This window comes from Maniola hyperantus, chromosome 14 (genome assembly GCF_902806685.2).
Source record: "Maniola hyperantus chromosome 14, iAphHyp1.2, whole genome shotgun sequence".
In the NCBI taxonomy this organism is placed as follows: domain Eukaryota; kingdom Metazoa; phylum Arthropoda; class Insecta; order Lepidoptera; family Nymphalidae; genus Maniola; species Maniola hyperantus.
In genome coordinates this window covers 9,153,014-9,171,601 of record NC_048549.1, presented here as the reverse complement: position 1 = coordinate 9,171,601, position 18,588 = coordinate 9,153,014, and the positions used below count along the sequence as shown (strand labels likewise).

General features: G+C 43.4%; 1 protein-coding gene and 1 non-coding gene across 2 annotated transcripts; one reads left to right on the top strand and one right to left on the bottom strand.

Moving 5' to 3' along the window:
* The first annotated feature begins 378 nt into the window (after nucleotides 1–378).
* On the top strand, nucleotides 379–5,784 carry emc (Basic helix-loop-helix domain-containing extra-macrochaetae). The gene is made up of 2 exons (XM_034975285.2): nucleotides 379–857; nucleotides 4,361–5,784. The coding sequence occupies exons 1-2, from the start codon at nucleotides 474–476 to the stop codon at nucleotides 4,403–4,405; spliced, it is 429 nt and encodes a 142-aa protein (XP_034831176.1). The 5' UTR covers nucleotides 379–473; the 3' UTR covers nucleotides 4,406–5,784.
* A 1,360-nt stretch (nucleotides 5,785–7,144) lies between these two features.
* Nucleotides 7,145–7,217, bottom strand: TRNAR-ACG (transfer RNA arginine (anticodon ACG)). Its single transcript has one exon. It is a non-coding gene; the product is annotated as a tRNA-Arg (tRNA).
* Nucleotides 7,218–18,588: the final 11,371 nt, after the last annotated feature.

The window sequence follows — 18,588 nt, the reverse complement described above, 5'->3', positions numbered from 1 at the left end:
TAGCTTCTAATTATTATAGAAGCCTGTTTAGATGATTAAGATTCTTACTTTGAAATAATACAGCAGATGCTTTGCTTGATTTTTAATTACTTAGTATTTGGCCTTACCTGACAAATAATTGATAAATGATAACTTTCATTAGTAATCATTGGATTTAATTTATCATCACTATTAAAGCCCACTGTCTTAACTCCTCTCTTCTTTATCAAAATCTCTCAAGCGCAACGGCCTTAGCCAGGGCCGCCCAACCTTAGGCAGACGCCGCCGTGCGCCGCCATGGGAAAATCAGGCTTCGCCGCCCCCTCCGCGCGCCCATTGGCTCGCCCCGGCCCGCCCCGCGCCCCACCAGTGCCCATAAATACGACGTCGCACCGCGCATCTCTTCATTCCTCACCCGCTACTCGTGTAGAACGCGTGACGCGCCGCGAAATCCGTACAATTCCTACCAGTGTTCGTGTTTAGTGACCATCACGATGAAAGCAATAACTGCTGTGTGCGCGACCGGAGCGTCCGTGCCGGCGATCGCCAGCGGACGAGTCCAGAGGCATCGGGACGGTGAAAACGCCGAAATCCAGATGTACCTTTCCAAATTGCAAGACCTGGTTCCGTTCATGCCAAAGAACAGGCGGATCTCGAAACTGGAGGTCATCCAGCACGTGATCGACTACATCTGCGACCTACAATCAGCTTTAGAGAATCATCCTGCTGTGGGCCAATTCGAGGCCGAGGCGGCGTTGGCGCCTGCGTGCACCTCACCCCCCCGGCCGCGCCGCCGACCGCTCGGACCCCGACCGGCGCCCAACACCATCCTCCCGGCTGACAAGGCTGTTCCCTCATCACACCACTCTAGCCACACGGTAAGTTTTCACCCTTATAATTTTTTTTTTAATAAGTTACAATGTTGACTTCCAAAACATACCTACCTAATTTAGTTTTCAATTAGTTTCATAAATTACAATATTGACTTTCAGAACATAAAGTAGTTTTCAATTTCGTATATTTTGCGAAAAAAAACATGACGTTGACGTGGTAGATTAATCCTGTTTTTGATAAAGATTATTTTTAAAATAATTACTACTTAACGGTACTCGAATAGCCATTGCATAAAAAGTTAATGAAATCGGTCGTGTCAATGTTTTTGCGGCGCGCGCGCACCTGCGTGTTTCGCAAGCGAAGGTAAAAGTGGAGATGCTGGCAGTTTCACAATTCACAAGCCGTGTCGACGCACGATTTACTTAGTAAACAATGTTTTTTGATGAAATAAAGTAAAGCAAATCTTGGCTTATTGTACCTAGTATGTAAGTATGTATTTGCTGTTTAAAATGTCAATAAGTAATATTAAATAACTAACATACCTAGCTAATTTATGACCAAATCCATAGTTTATCGAATTTTAACCTAATAAAGCCTAAAGGTAGAACACTTTATTCTAATAAACAGTTTAAAATATGAGGTTGATTCTCATAGGTAGGTATCCCAGTTAGCTTTCGTAGACAATAATTCCTGTATGTTCTGGTGATGTATACAAAGCCACGAGTACCTAGGTACCTATTCGGTAAATAGTCACAACACAATCTAGACCGCCGCTGCTCACGCATGCGTGACGGCTGTTTTGAATTTCAGCCTTGAAGCGCGGCCACCTGCGCCGGCGCCGCGTAAACGACCCTGTACTGACACACAATCTGAATATTCAAGCCATTTCTGCCTCATTTAGCATTCCGATTGACACCTGTGTATAATTATTTTATCTCCGAGCCACGCAGCGTAATTACCCCTAAGTTTCCGCCAAGGATTAGATTAGCGAAGCGAGGCTATAAATGCATGATGAGTTGGCCGCTGGACGCACGGCAGGTGCATCTCCGAAGGATTTATTCGAGCGCCTTGCGTCTACGAGCCGGGCTCGTTAATAGTACTTGGTCGCGCCACGTAAATTTTAATCACTGCCAGTTGTTGGGACCGAGGGAAATGTTCAAAACAAGAGTGATTTAGGAGACGCAACGGGCAAGAATTTACACAGACACCGTCGCGTATTTAGTGCATCTGCCCAAAACTGAAATTTATTGTTGTTTGCAATTACGTTATGTACGCAAAACAGATCACATGCCGTCAGATTACTTGATAACGATTATAATATTAGGTTGGTAGATACGTGCATTAATTACATAGCCTTCTAAATCTGTAAACAATTTTTTGTAATGCCCGAAGACTCCTACAAAAAGACACTGGCTACGTTTGAGAAACAGATATTTACTAATACACCGCCCACACTATGCAGGAACTATCGGAATGTCGAGTAATTTAACCACATTCCAGAATACAAATGTGAAATATTCAAACTTACAAGGACATCCAACGTTGAGTTTATTTGTCTTGCGACCGCCGATTCGACCGGACAGGTCTGTGGAAAAAATGATAGAAAAAGCTTCGGGGAGATCGTGCTGGAATGCCTGGCTCCGTGCGCGTCGTGAGGCGGCATTTCACGGCGATATCTCGAGAGGCATCAGGCGCTTATGTTGTGCCACAAACCTCGGTCACGAACGTACGCCACGGCAACTATATCTCGCGACGAGACTTAAATTGTTACCCGCAGCTGACTGCCCTCGGGCCCTCACGATCGTGGAACCTATCGCCAACCTACTCGGCGTCTGACAGGCATCCATCTTAACCTTCTTCCCACATTATACGCTATAAATAATACCGAATCACAATATCTTTTACGATTTCCCTTTACCATTAATGTTAATACGTAAGTGGGAGTACATTTATAGGCAAATGCTTGACTTTTCGCCCTAACCATAATGAGCAGCTAAGTATCCATTATAATGAAAAGGATAGGCGCGTAATCCTCTACACCCCCTTATTACAAGCAACCCCATTTAATAACCGTTGACGTTCATTTAGTACTAATACTAGTATTGAGAATTTAATGATAATAAAGTCCCCATGTTACAGATGTAAGAAAGATGTAGGTATTATTTGATTGAAAACATTTTTTTATTAAAACCTGATAAAATAAATATGTATTATAACGGTTTGCTTGCTTACGCTTAAATCATTAGAATGAGAAAGATTTAAATTGATGCAACCAGTGGCACCTACGCATCACGTCCCGTCATCAGAAGACGACGCGACAGAAGACAACAACGCACCGCCAGGGTGTTCACGCCCACGTCCACAGTTCGTCCGCTCCTCTGAATATCTTTGTCCCCGCTTACTTTGCGCATAAATCGCGCATGTGAAAGTTTTACGAGCACCTTTACGCTTCTCCGAACTAATAAACCAGCTTCGGCGGCGAGTAGACAATGCAGCTCCACCGCGAAATGTCTTGGCAAACCTCTACCAGGCTGCACACGTGCAACGATTTCGCCGATCGGTCGGATTCCATCGCCGATCGATCGAGGGCATTGTGCGGGTAACGGTCGTTCACAGCTGCGTACGAGCGTACACGTGACGGCGCCGGTGGCGGATAGCTAAATAAATGCAACGCACCTATTCATTATCCAGTCGACAATGCTGCTCTCATAAAGGGATTTCACGTGTTCGCTCTCGCGAAGTCCCGATCCGTTCGGGACATGTGCGCCCTCCCTTCAGTATGTCTGTAAATAGGGTATGGCCACGTGCGGCCGTTCAGCTGTGTCGCGGATGTGCGGACGGGAAGCGGTAATCTAACACTTACTGATACTCCGAACGATACGTCTAAACTACGCTGTGAACTGCATGATATGATCATGAACTCGTCACCCAACTACCAGCAGTACCAACTTGCGTAAACTGGCGTGCCAGTCCCGCAAGCCCTTTGACCAGACGCTAATGAATTAAAACAGTGTCGAAACAGGGCATATGCGGTAACAGATGGCCGGACGCGGGCGGGATGCGCATGTGCTACCCGATACACTATTTGTCACAATCAGTAATAACTGTAATAACGTTCAGAGGGACCAACTAATTTGCCTCGTACTTTAGATGTTGAAAACATTGCACGGTTTGTTAAGCAATTAATTCGAGATAACAATGATGTTTACTAGGGTCTTTCTGGTATATACGTACATGTAATACTCCTGGATTGTTTATTCTTAAGATTATACAAGACTAGCTTATTCCCGCGACTTCATCCGCGGGGACCACACAAATTTATAACCCCTATTTTTATCCCTTTAGAGGTTGAATTTTCAATAATCCTTTCTTAGCTGATGTCTACGTCATAATAGCTACTCTGCATGCCAAATTTCAGCCCGATCCGTCCAGTAGTTTGAGCTGTGCGTTAGTAGATCTGTCAGTCAGTCAGCTTTTCCTTATTTATTATATTATGTAGAAGATTGTATTAAATCAATGCCTCAAAATCTTTTTCTCTTTGTTACAGACTCCAGAAAAACAAGATCAACCGGACAGGCCGATGTCGTGTTAAGTGATAGAATATAGTTTGTAAGGACATTTTTATTAATGGTGAACTTTAATACCTCGAGGTGCAAGGGAAGCGCTCCGCGGGAGAAGTACTGTAGCAGTACCTCAGGATCAGGAGCCTCCTGCATCAGTTCCAGTGAACTTCATCTCACGATGATATCCTAAGTACGATCTCGTTAAGATCAATGTAATACGTTAATTTAATTATTTCGTGGCATTACGTGCAGAAGACTTGAGCATTGCAATGCAATCGGCCGCCATGGTTGTCCGCCGACGGCAGGGCGCCAGGGTGGTTTGTTTTGTTATAATGTTAATGTAAAAAGCTTTATTAGTTGTTAATGTAGGTTGGTGTACGTGAACGTGTTTGTAAATAATAATGTTGAGTGGTTTGCGACATCTAGACAATTTTTGGTATTTTCTTCAAAAAATAATTACATGATACTTTTTAACCGACTTCAAAAAAAGGAGGAGGTTCTTCTCATATCATAATATATACAAAAGGATGCAATAAACGTTTCCTTCGATCCCTCAATTTTTTAAAAAGACAAAATATGTCTTTTTCTTTCTTTAATTAGGTATTTTTTAGTTTTAAAACGATGCTTCCATTTATATCAAAGACGTGAATCAATTCAAAGTTGATTTACCTATATAATTATATTATTTTAAGTTAAAATTCTTGAGTGTGATTATGCATGGCGATTTTGTTGCTCTTATAGATTATAAAAATATAACTTCTAAACGCGAAATTTCTTTTATTAATTTATCGTTCTGCGTTTAGTACCTACAAATAATTATTGTAAATAGTTTATGTAATCATATTGAAAATTATATAAAAATCTAGCAAAAAACTATCAAATTTAAAACCTTTTATGATTTTATATTGAATTTAAGGTGAAAATGCTTTAATTATCTTATATAACCCTTATTAATTATGGTGTATTATGATTTTAAACGACTGTTATAGTTTTAGTTATTTTCGGGTTGCGTTGTAAATGGTGACAAATTGTATTGTTAATAGAGTATGACGTATATGTATTGGGAATGGGGTAAAGCTGATTTACATTATGGAAATTGCGGTATGTCTAAAGAAATCGTGACTACTCTTTGTTTCTCCTAACAAAGACATGAACCTATGGTTGCAATGACTTCCAAGTCTGCTCTTTTAAATAGCTACTACAATTTCCATAATGGGTCCGTCATCTCGCTAATTACCAATTTTTAAGCACACCTTACAACTAGTATTCAATCCTCGTCACAAAATATTAGTCGACTGATTCAAAATATTTGAACAACTTATCTTTCAATTTTTATATTACTTCAAATTTGCACTGATTTATGTATAAGTAACGAAAAGAACAGAAAATAAAAAGCATTATTGAATTATTTTCATCTTTTATTGACTCCACTTCCACCTTGTTGTTTAGGCCTTACCTACCTATATAGTTTGTCATTCTTATGAGTTTCTCTGCAATATAAATAAGTAGGTAACTTAATTGCAAATAGGCATTCGATGTCTGTCTGTGAATGTGTTGTGCAGTGTGTTGTGCTTGTGTGCAATACTTATTGCTCAGAATTAAAAATTATATATTTACTGAAAACAATGGTAGAAAATACAATATTTATTAATGTTGAAGAAACAAGATTCTAATTCGGCATAAAGTAGGTAGGTAGGTACCTACATATTATTTTATAATAGATATGTACCTATATTATGTAAATTGGGTTAATCTTCGTACCCTATTGTATATAAACCAACTGAATAAACTATCAAATAGTCTCAAGTCCATAGTCCATCTAAATATGCGATGTTTGCAAATAAAGGCAAGAATGCGGTAAACGAAATGTGCACACAACCAATACCTACAAGGTTACAAGATTGAGTGATACCTATACAACCTGGCTCTGTCATCTTCAAATAAGTATTACCTACTATATAATAAGTAGGTATAACGCTTAAAACCCCGGCCAAATTCTAGTCAGACTCGCGCACCGAGGGTTCCGTACTACAGTCGTATTCTTTTGACATTTTGCACGATATAAATCACAAACTATAATTCATCAAAATCAGTTTTAGAATGGACAAGTAAAGCCCTTTCATATGATACCCCACTTGGTATAGTTATCTTACTTTGAAAATTGAAAATACTAATATTTTTTCATGAACACATTTTTTTTTGTAATGTACCTAACTACAAATTCACGGTTTCAAATTTCCAATAGGATGTTTATAAGAAAAAAACTTATTTTGCGCCAGAGAATCGATTTTCTGACGCAAATAAAGACTTTTTTCGGTAAGTAAAATAGAATGGAAATCCTGGAGACCTGTGCTGATAATATAAGTGATCTTTTTAAAAACAGAAAGTCAGAAAAAAATTATGGAAACGGATACTAGAATCACGCGATTGCATCACGGCCAATTATCGCCACTACAATATTTGATCAGCTGCGCTTGTTTAAACTTTTATGCCGTTAGTATGGATCAAAAAACTACCTTATCACGTAAGTGTTAAACCGCATTTCGTATAATTGAGGACGCATGCGTAGCTCAATGTATTTTCAGACTTGCTGCTATTTTAATAAGTGCTAATATTTCTTGAACCTAATTGTTGCTGAACTGTGCTTGCTCGCCAAACATTAGCTCAATGTCGTCACTTTTCAACAATACAGTTAATTACCAATGTAAGGTAAGCGAGGCAAGCAAACAATTTTGTGCAAATAAAATTATCAAAAAGTTGATACTGTGCGACCCTGCCAGGATTCGAACCTGGAATCTTCTGATCCGTAGTCAGACGCGTTATCCGTTGCGCCACAGGGCCAGTTGTAAAGCTCGCTGAAAGTCCTGCTGTAATTCTATATACCAACCTCTAAGGTTGGATAGGGGGTAAGATGGTACCTACCATTATAATGAACCAACCTCCTTACAATCAATATGTTCAGAAGTTAATTTTTATTTCTAGCTTGCTTTCGTCCGCGTGATATAATTTATAGCCTATACACTTATTTAAAGCACTCGGGGATAGTAAAGCTCTATCAGTGATAGAATTGTCAGAATCGATCATTAGTTCCGGAGATCACCCCTACATCCACCTAGGATCATACAATGTCATACTTAAATCATTAATATCTATTAATATCATACCTTTTTACACCTACTTAGTTTACCTTTTTACATCTATCGGAACTCTCCGAGCAATATTAATTATTATATTGATAATATTAGCGTGTCGGTGACGCGACCTTTAAGTTTTTACCTGTCTCAAGTTTTCACTAGAAAAAGCTCTTTTGGTCTTTCCAAAGACCTAAACAATATCGCAGCGTAGGTATATGGCTACGATGACCGAATCGAATCTCGAGTGTGTGGCTGATAAGGCATCGCGTGATAAGAGTAATGCGATTACGGTACACAGGTGTGCCAGCCGGTGTGCGCGCACTGCGAGACCTTCCTAGGTGCACCTCTGAACAAGCAAATATCAACCTAATATAAAAATACTAGCTGAAGCCCGCGACTTCGTCCGCGTGGAATTAGGCTTTTTAAAAATCCCGTGGGAACTCTTTCAATTTTTCGGGTTAAAAGTACTCTCCAGGTCTTTATCTATACCTACTCATGCAAAAAATCATGTCAATCCGTTGCACTGTTGCGACGTGATTGAAGGACAAACCAACAAACAAACACACTTTCGCATTTATAATAGGTAAGGGAAAGGGTACTGATCAAAAACAATGTTCTAAATACAGCTGTGATAGCCTGTGGTTAGGACGTCTGCCTTCTAATCGGAGGTCGGGGGTTCGATCCCGGGCACGCACCTCAAACTTTTCTGATTTATGTGCGTTTTATACATTAAATATCACTTGCTTCAACGGTGAAGGAAAACATCGTGAGGAAACCTGCATGCCTGAGAGTTCTCCATAATGTTCTCAAAGGTATGTGAAGTCTACCAATCCGCACATGGCCAGCGTGGTAGACTATGGCCAAAACCCTTCTCACTCTGAGAAGAGATCCGCGCTCTGTAGTGAGCCGGCGATGGGTTGATCATGAAACACTCTTACTCTTAAAGGTACTTTAGAGCTAGCGCGCACTTTTTTTCTTTTTTTTTCTTACGTTTTTTCCCGCAAAATCTGTGAAATAAGTATACAACTTTGAAGCGCGCTCGGAATTAATTCCGCACCGGATTTTCATACATTAAAATTAAAATTTATTTATTTAATTTATTTTAAAACGCACAGCAATTTGCCGCACCGTGATACTCCTTACTCTGCTAACACAAATATTGTTATCATAGGTCAAAGTCAAATCATTTATTCAAATTGGGTATTATTATACACTTTTTGATTGCCAATTGTTGAATTTGTAACGTAAACTTAGTTAAAAAAAATATAATAAAAAATATGTAAAACTAAAGCTACGAGGGTTCCAAACGCACCCAGTCCTATTTTAGTAACCTACCTCAAACTTAAACAGTTTTATACTGAAAATTATATAAAAATAAAAATATGTTCAAGGCCTTGGACCCTTTTGTTGAGTAAGAAACAAAAGGATGGCCATCAATCGAAAAAATATTGCCTCTTTTTAACTTTTAGAAGCTCGCCAAAACATTTTTGTATGGAACATGTTTTCTTTGAGACTATACGTCATGTGCATAGAGCTGAATCTTTTCTTTCAGGAAAAATACGAAACGTTTTATTGGAGTACCCTAAAGACCCTCAACATTTACCAGTCATAGAGACATGTACCCAAACGGTCAAAACTAAAAATGATCGAAACCCTCTGTGGTTAGCAGTTAAAATAAAGACCAATAAAACCGATCAAAATAAAAATACTTTAATTTTCAAGAGTTGATAGCATTACTTATCAAATTAAATTCAAATTAACGCTTTATTCAAATAGACTTGTACTGTATGAGCACTTTTGTATGGCCAAAGGTCAAATCTACGGTCGCTTTGGAATGTTGATTCAGTAATTATAGCTAGCAAGCAACTTACCTACCTTCAAATACCTACTCGTGATACTTCTTGTTACTAATACTACCTATAATCTATATATAAAATTCAAAGTCCTGACTGACTGACTGACATATATATCAACGCACAGCCTAAACCGCTGGTCCTAAAGACATGAAATTTGGAGGGTCTATTCTTTGTACAGAGTAGGTAACCACTAAGAAAGGATTTTTCGAAATTCCACCCCTAAGTGGGTTAAATGGGGGATGGAAGTTTGTATGAAAGTCCGTCATTTTTCAAGTTATTTGCATGAAAATTGGTATTTGGCTTTTCGGTCACAAATGAAGAAATACGTGTTTCAGGATTTTTGGAAAATTGGCCTATAAGGGTGGTAAAATAGGGGATGAAAGTTTGTATGGGAAAGTTTTTTTTTTCTTGAGGTTAGGTGTCAGTTAAGAAACGACTATGAGACCCCCCCCCCCCTAAAGGGATGAAATGGGGGTTTGAGGGTTGGAAGGTTTTGCAATGGAAGGTGCAGGGCATGCAGGGTGCGCGTCCTGATGTTATAATGTTTGTTTCTGAAAAAAAAAATGCCATTTGTTTCCTGTAGGCTACGCGGGCGAAGCTGCGGGCAGAAGCTAGTTCATCATATATTTTATAATATCAAATATGCTATAAGTAGGAACAAATATTCAACAGATTAAAATAAATATTGTCAGCAGAATTATTGTGAGTAATGTCGGTACCCAACCAAAAACTATATAAAGCGAGCCTTCAGCCGCACTCAGGATCTCCGAGCTGGAGTCCCTCAGGGCTCCCTGCTCTCGCCACTTTTGTACGCGCTGTACACCAGCGACATTCCCAGATCCCCTCATGTTCATATAGCCCAGTTCGCGGATGACACCGCTCTATACAGCTCCGACTTAAACTACCGAAACGTTAAAGCTCGACTCCAAAAGGCAGTCAGTAGCCTAGGCCACTGGTTCCGCCTTTGGAGGATAGAGGTTAACCCGGAGAAAAGCGCAGCAGTGCTCTTTCAAAAGTCCAAAAGGAAATCACAATACAAACTTCGACAGACTGAAATAACTCTTTACGACCGCCCCATTCCCTGGCAAACTAATACCAAGTACTTGGGTGTAACCTTTGATGACAAGATGAGCTTCGCCGCGCACATTCGTAGAGTCCGCAAGAACGCAGCGTATGTGCTCTCCCGTCTTTACCCCATGATTTGCGCAAAGAGCAAAATGTCACTTCGACACAAAGTCACGCTATACAAAACGTGCATCCGCCCAATAATGTCTTATGCCTGTGTTGCATTTGCACACCTGCCGCCCTCCTCTCTCAAACCTCTCCAAGTCCTACAGAATAAGTTTATGCGTACGGCCACTGGCTCCCCGTGGTACATGCGCAACGTGGACCTCCACAGAGACCTCCAACTCCCGACAATAGCTCATTACTTTAAACAGCTTTCCAAAAATTATTTTGAGAAAGCCATTAGACACCCCAACCCCCTAATAGTTGAGGCAGCGACTTACACCCCTGACCGAAACGACCCCCCAGATAAAAGACGCCCTAAGCACGTCCTTAATGACCCCGACGATCAAATCATGACCGACAATGCACCCTATCTCGTAGGGCTACACAATTCAACCTCATCACAGCGTCTTCGCCGGCGAAGACGAGGTCCCCGATTTCTAACGTCACCCGGACGTGGGCTCACGCCACGGCCTCGGGGGCGTACGGACTAACCAACAAAACCGACAACTCCACCCACCCCAACGTCATCCTAAGCCGAGGTCCGAGCCTCACAGGAGGCGCCCTTAGGAGGACGTTGCCCCCCGACCTCTCGAATTATTTCTTCGAGCCCTAGGGCTCACCCCCAGGCGGAGCTTCGCGCTCGCCAACCCCCCCGGTGACGCTGTAGCGGCCAATAGGGCCTACGCAGCATAGTCAATCCGAAACAACACAAACGCACTCAGGAGATTCGCAATTGATTCGTCGAGCGAGAAGGTTGTGGTACTGGCATTATACGCAGTAAGTTTGCTGACATTATTCTTTGTATTCTTCTGATTGTTTTTATATTTGTTTTAAAGTTATTAACGGTTGTATGTGATGTTTTATTGACTTATTGTTTAAAATTATGTCGATATGAAAGTAAATTGGATTTAGCTGTCTTGACCTTGTATTTTTTTAATATTTTCCGCTTCTGAGTGCTAAAATCAGAACTGGGATAGTCCTGTGCCCACTATTGGCTTTGATATCCTCACAAACAACCGTTAATTATTTTTGTTAATAATGCCTTGCCAACGACCTTCTCGTTCGTGTTTTGGTAGAAATAGCTTGAGATCATATCGCGATAAGAGTCATTTACGTTTCATAATAAACATCTTTCGTATTATGAGAGTAGCTGTTCTGGTGTACGAAATAGGTCTAGGTTTCGTATCATTCGCTTAGATCGCGGTCCTACCCTCATTAGTTTCATAAAAATGTCACTACTTGTCGCGATTGAAGAAAGTTCCGCTAGTGTTTAGCTTTATACCTAGCTAAGCACGTGTTGGCTACGTGTACGTATTCAGTTCAAATATTTCCGTCTTTTTAATTTTTGTTAGCTAAAAATCTCAATAAAAAAATAAAGTTTCTACGTCTACCCGGCTTATTTTAATAATGCAGTTGTCTAAATCAAGTAGTCAAATCTACGCATAAAGCCAAGTCTCCTAACATCTTGAAAATCACGTGAACATCCTTCAGACCCTAGCAACTCAGAATTACGACAAACATTCGTTGCTATTCTCAACCGCTCAGTGCGTTATAAGCGTAACCTACAGTCGACTGTCGAATAATAATAAAAAACGTGCTAGTCGATCTCGTACAATCTCCCATTTGCTAACGCCGGCGGCCTCGCCGCGGCGAACTGCGTCCTTCTCGCCTGGGCCACCGCAGTGAGTCCAGACGCCATCAACGCTGTCTGAGCGAGCTCGGACCTGCAGCGCCGCTACACCACCAGGTCTAGGGAGACCTCACCACACGGTGTGAGCTCCGTGGCTTCCAATGCAAGTTATTCGGTGTCGGTAATGACGGGCAACATAGTGAGTGCAATTAGTGGAAATAACCAGGTGAGATCCAGCCATGTCTTTATTTTAAATTTTGACCTGCTTTTAATTATTAATGCAAGCTGTAAAAAGTGGATAATGTTCGTAACCTCAACCGATTGCATAACCGTGAGGTAGTTACGTCTATTGTTTGGTCTTTAATGTTTTAAAAGGTGTTGTTGTACAAAAGTGGTTTTTAAACGAAAGGGGCACAAATGTTCTGTCTTGGACTAATGTCCGTGTCCGTGAAAGGTGTATATTGCTAACATCCTGATTAGGTTATGAACAATTCTACGTAAAACCATTGTACGAAGCATCTCGCCGAGATACCCGCAATTCAAAATCGCAGTTTAAGACTAGAAAGCGTAGTTTTAGTCGTATGCTTCTTAAACATGTTTATTTCTATGTGGAAATTATAATCACAAAGTATAAGGAACGAAAAGCTAAAGCCTAATGAAAAATCTAGTACAGCGAACGAAAATAGTAATTTTCAGACTACCCGAAAATCTCAGACAGTTGTTATAAAAACAAATTTTGGCTAAATTCAGTGTCCTTTTGTAAAAGAGGAAATCATAATTTGTAGACGAGTTGATTTATTATTTTTGCCAGTAAAGTCAGTGTTAATTACTGTACTGCAGTTCTACAGCGGGTACCTATAGATATTTTGATTAACAGTGGATTGAACTTATCTCTAGTCGATTGCTAAACACTTTCAGTGTCTCGAATTATTTTGCATATTACGTGGCATTGACAGCCAAGTGGTAGAATCAAATTATTTTACGAGTTATAACATTAGAAATCAATTTTCATGTTATGTTAGATCGTTGTATGAATATGTAAACCTGTCGTACTAAGGACAGGCGTACTTAACCGACTAGGAGCTACTTACATTTAAACACTGTGCTCACATTGATTTTATCTTTCTTTTTCCGAAATTTCTGGCACAATGCTGCGCACTTGGCTGCGGGCTTTGGCGTTCCGCACGAGTGCGAAGCTTGCCATGCTCTGGCGTGGGTGCGGAGGTGCGACCTGCGCACGCTGCTCCGAGCTTCGGCGCTCTTCGCGAGCGCAACGGTGCGCTAGTGTGGCGGCGCCATGCCGCGCATGCTGTTCCGAGCTTCGGCACTCTCCGCGAGTGCAACGGCGCGCCAATGTGGCTGCACCGTGCCGCGCCACTGCCGCGCGTTTCTGTGCTCTTGGCGAGCAAGACGGCGCGCTGGTGTTGCTGCGCCATGCTGCGCCGCTGCCGCGCCTTTTTGCGCTCTTGCCGAGCGCGACGGCGCACTGGTGTTGCCGCGCCGTGCCGCGCCTTTTTGCGCCCTTGCCGAGCGAGACGGCGCGCTGGTGTTTCTGCGCCGTGCCGCGCTGCGTACGCCGCTGCAGGCTACAGCGCCCTTGGTGAGCGAGGTGGCTCGCTGGTGCTGCGCTGCTGTGCCGCGTGTGCCGCTGGTGCTACGGTGCTCTTGGCGGGCGCAACAGCTCGCTGGTCCGCTACGCGATGCCGCGCGTGCCGCTAGAGCTCCTGCGCTCTTTGCGGGCGTAACAGCTTTGCCCTTGGCTGACTGTTTGTATTTGTATCAGCTGAAATTTGGTAAGACCTTTCCTTTCTTTACCAAGTGAGAATTCATAATGTCGATAAAGTATCTTCGTAAGTAAATCACTTTCTTTGCATCATTGGGAACATATAAAGTAAATACCTTGCTCCAGCTCTGCTCGCTTGTCTTTATGTTAAAGGTGTCTCCTATAATTGCGAAACAGTGATGACGTATTTTAGTACCTACGTTCGTAAATAGTGTAACGTGGATGGATTCCAAACTGAGAAAACCTAATACGCCTGTTACCATTTAAACAACCTTACAATTTTGATGTGTCTGTTGTTTTACAAAGACGGTAGTATACTTGTTAACACGTTATGTAACGTATGGTTTGACAGTTTTCAATCGAGTGAATCTCATTTACCTTTCAATTTTCGACTAATATTTTGATTAGAATCATTTACTTAGGTCAGGTAGCATGGCCGAGCTCATATTTTGACCAAATCAAATAAGTAGACTGATTTACGTTAAACATGTCACGTATGATAACACAAGTCAAATATAAACCCAAACATAACCCCTTGAGCATAACCCAAACATAACCCCAACACAAACCCAAACATAACACAAACCCAAACATAACCCTAACACCAACCCAAACACAAGCTTAAATACAACCCAAACACAACTCAAACATAACCCAAACATAACAGAAAGCGTGAGACATATTTTTGCTGATTGAGTTAAAGAGCAACAGCTTTAATTAGAAAGACCTGTTTTTCTACCCTCATGGATAAAAACTTATTGTCATGACCACTGATCAGATTGCGTAACCGGCATCAAACATCGTTACAATCCTAATCGTTGTGATTGGCTGAATTTGAGGGATTCCTGTTGCAGCAGTACATTTTGGCCAATGGTGAGCGAGCCGACCAGTCGGAGGTGATTGCGATGGTGACATTGTGGCTGACATTCTACCGCAATCGAGCCGCTGTACTGGCCAAATGCGATCATAAGTTACCTTTGGTGACAATGCTTGTGTCTCGTTGGTGAAATCTGCAAGGTTTTAAGCAAGATTTTCATATGAACTGTCGTTGACACGTTAGTTAAGATTAACGACCAAGGTTTGGTCGCCAAGTCTCATTTCATAGAAAAATTGGACTTGAGCATCCAGAAACGCAGGAAGTGTTTGAGTTACGCTGCATTTATTTTGAAAGTAAAGTTCAACCGAATATTGTCTTTATGTTACAGTAGCACGCTTAATGTGTTTGCGTGTGTGAGGGTGAGGCGAGCTGCCTTGCTGGTTGAACTGCGTGGCTGGTGTGGCCCAGATGCAGCGTGCTCCGAGGCTGGCGACCTAGAGTGGCTGGTTCCGGAAGTCGTGTCCTTAGGATGCGGATCAGGCGGTGTCCTGGCAGGCTTTGTTCCTGGAAAGTCGCGTTCGCTGAATGCGCATCAGGTGTTGTCCTGGCAGGCTTTGTTCCTGGAAAGTCGCGTTCGCTGAATGCGCATCAGGTGTTGTCCTGGCAGGCTTTGTTCCTGGAAAGTCGCGTTCGCTGAATGCGCATCAGGTGTTGTCCTGGCAGGCTTTGTCCTGGAACGTACGTGGGGGGTATATGTGTGTGTGTGTGAACTTGCAAGTTCAGGTATGAGAATGTTTGAGATGTAATGTCAGGAGAGATATTATGAACACTGTTGATTGTGAAACGTTTTAGTTTGTGAAAGCGAAACTTTGAATGAGGGCCTCGTATGTGTGATGAATGTCAGTATAGGCAAGAGCGTGCGTCGTCATGATTAAATTAACAGTTTGTCTCTTGTGCAGGTTCTGATGGAAATAATTGTGACGGTACGGGTGAGTCCTCAGGTGTCCCTGCTGGTTCAGCTGGCGCTGCGATAGGGGGTACCTACTGTACTGATGAAGATGACGAACGCACACTAGCCCTCCATGCAAACGCTTCCGTCGAAATCATCTCCAGTGCAGCCGAGGGCGGCGCACAATCAGGAGAGGCCGTGTCAGCAGAATTATTGTGAGTAATGTCGGTACCCAACCAAAAACTATATAAAGCGAGCCTTCAGCCACCTGACACACCGACTCGTTACCCAATGACCGACAATTCAACAGACAGACCAGACATACTCGATATAGCTCTTCTAAAGAACATCGCCCTTCAGGTGAGTCCTTTGGAGGTGCTGTCCGAGCTAGGTTCAGACCACCGTCCCGTCCTAATGCGGCTAGGACCCCCGCCCACCGCGGCCCCCCCGACCAAAACAGTCATTGACTTCAAGAAGCTCTCAGAGCATCTTAAGTCTATAGACTCTGTGCACATCTCTCAAATTCCTGACATTATAGGTAGTCTAGATGAAGCGCATGCAGCCTCACTGCACCTTACTAATCATATCCGCGATGCTCTAAGCGCCTGCTCCCGACAGATGCCGAACGGTTTCACCCGTCGACAGTTGCCGGACGACGCCAGAGAGCTCATCACCATCAAAAACGCTAAACGTAGAGCCCATGACGCATGTCCTAACGCCGACAACCGGAGAGAACTCTGGCGAGCCCAGAGGGAGGTAAAGGCTCGCCTTGCCGAACTCCGCGACGAACAACCCACCACCTCCCATGGCCCCACCAACCTCGCGGTTATATGGGCCGAAACGCGGGAGGGCGCCCGTTCGGTACTTGCTCGGTGGCTCTTTCCCGGGGCGCCTTCTTGACTCCCTACAAATTCTTTCCTATCTACTTCCTTGTCCCTAATGTGTCTTTCTCCCCTTTCTGGGGCAGACGTCACAAATACGGGAGATTCCCGTCGCCGTTCGTGGTGTCTCCTGTTACCCACATCCTCTCCTGTTGCTGCGTACCTGGATAACTAGCTCTCGCTTCCCTCCTCTGAGCTGTTCGCGCCGTCGTTGTCCTCCTCGCTACCTTCCTCTTCCTGCTCTCCGCGTCCTCTTCTCCGTCGTCGCTGCCGCACTTCGGAGCAGCTCCTTCTTCTGTGCCACGCGTGCGCGAACTCCCGCAGTCCTCGGAAGTTCGCCTCCGAGGAGACCAGGTCCCGGTAGTATACCGGGCCCACCTCCGCATGCACCATCCCATCCAGCATCTTGCATCGGAAGTCCTCGTACAAACTGCACTCCCACAGGACGTGGTGCGCATCCTCATCCGCGACGAACAATGGGACAGGAAGCTGAGTGAGCTCAAGCCATCGCATGTAGCCTACTACAGCCTGGCGAGAGCTCTCAAAGCCGACCCTGTCTCGGCCACTCCTCCGCTTTTACGTCCCAATCAACCACCCGCCTTTGAAGATGTCGATAAGGCCGAATGCTTGGCTGATAGCCTAGAAGCCCAATGCTCCCCGAGCACCATCTCTGTAGACAAGTCCCACATAGAACTAGTCGAAAACAAACTAGCATCTATCTTCTCTTCCGCCCCAGGTGGCGATCCAATTCTCCCGACGAATAGCGGCGAAGTTCGTCAAATTATCAAAGAATTTCACGCCAAAAAAGCCCCAGGCCCCGACTCTATTAATAACAAAACTCTAAAGTTACTCCCCGACGTATTAATCAACCTCCTGGTTGTCATTTTCAACACCCTCATGGCGGGATGCTCCTTCCCCGACAGGTGGAAAGAAGCTACCGTTATAGGCATCCCCAAGCCAGGGAAACCTAGGAACCTCCCTACTAGCTACCGCCCCATTAGTTTGCTCAACACCCTTGGCAAGGTGTATGAGAAAGTTATCCTTAATCGACTTAGGTCCGTCGTAGAGGAGAAAAACCTCCTCAACGACGAGCAATTTGGCTTTCGAACCAGACACTCATGTGTTCATCAAGTGCACCGCCTCACGGAGCACATCCTTCTCGGTTTCAACCGATTCAAAACGAGAGGCATCCCAACGGGAGCCCTCTTCTTCGATGTAGCCAAAGCCTTCGACAAGGTGTGGCACGCCGGCTTGATCTACAAGCTTTACCATCTAGGCGTGCCCGAAAGACTCGTACGTTTACTACGAGAATTTCTCACCAATCGAACTTTCCGCTACCGTCTGGATGGAACCCTATCCTCCCCAAGACCTCTTCGAGCAGGAGTCCCTCAGGGCTCCCTGCTCTCGCCACTTTTGTACGCGCTGTACACCAGCGACATTCCCAGATCCCCTCATGTTCATATAGCCCAGTTCGCGGATGACACCGCTCTATACAGCTCCGACTTAAACTACCGGAACGTTAAAGCTCGACTCCAAAAGGCAGTCAGTAGCCTAGGCCACTGGTTCCGCCTTTGGAGGATAGAGGTTAACCCGGAGAAAAGCGCAGCAGTGCTCTTTCAAAAGTCCAAAAGGAAATCACAATACAAACTTCGACAGACTGAAATAACTCTTTACGACCGCCCCATTCCCTGGCAAACTAATACCAAGTACTTGGGTGTAACCTTTGATGACAAAATGAGCTTCGCCGCGCACATTCGTAGAGTCCGCAAGAACGCAGCGTATGTGCTCTCCCGTCTTTACCCCATGATTTGCGCAAAGAGCAAAATGTCACTTCGACATAAAGTCACGCTATACAAAACGTGCATCCGCCCAATAATGTCTTATGCCTGTGTTGCATTTGCACACCTGCCGCCCTCCTCTCTCAAACCTCTC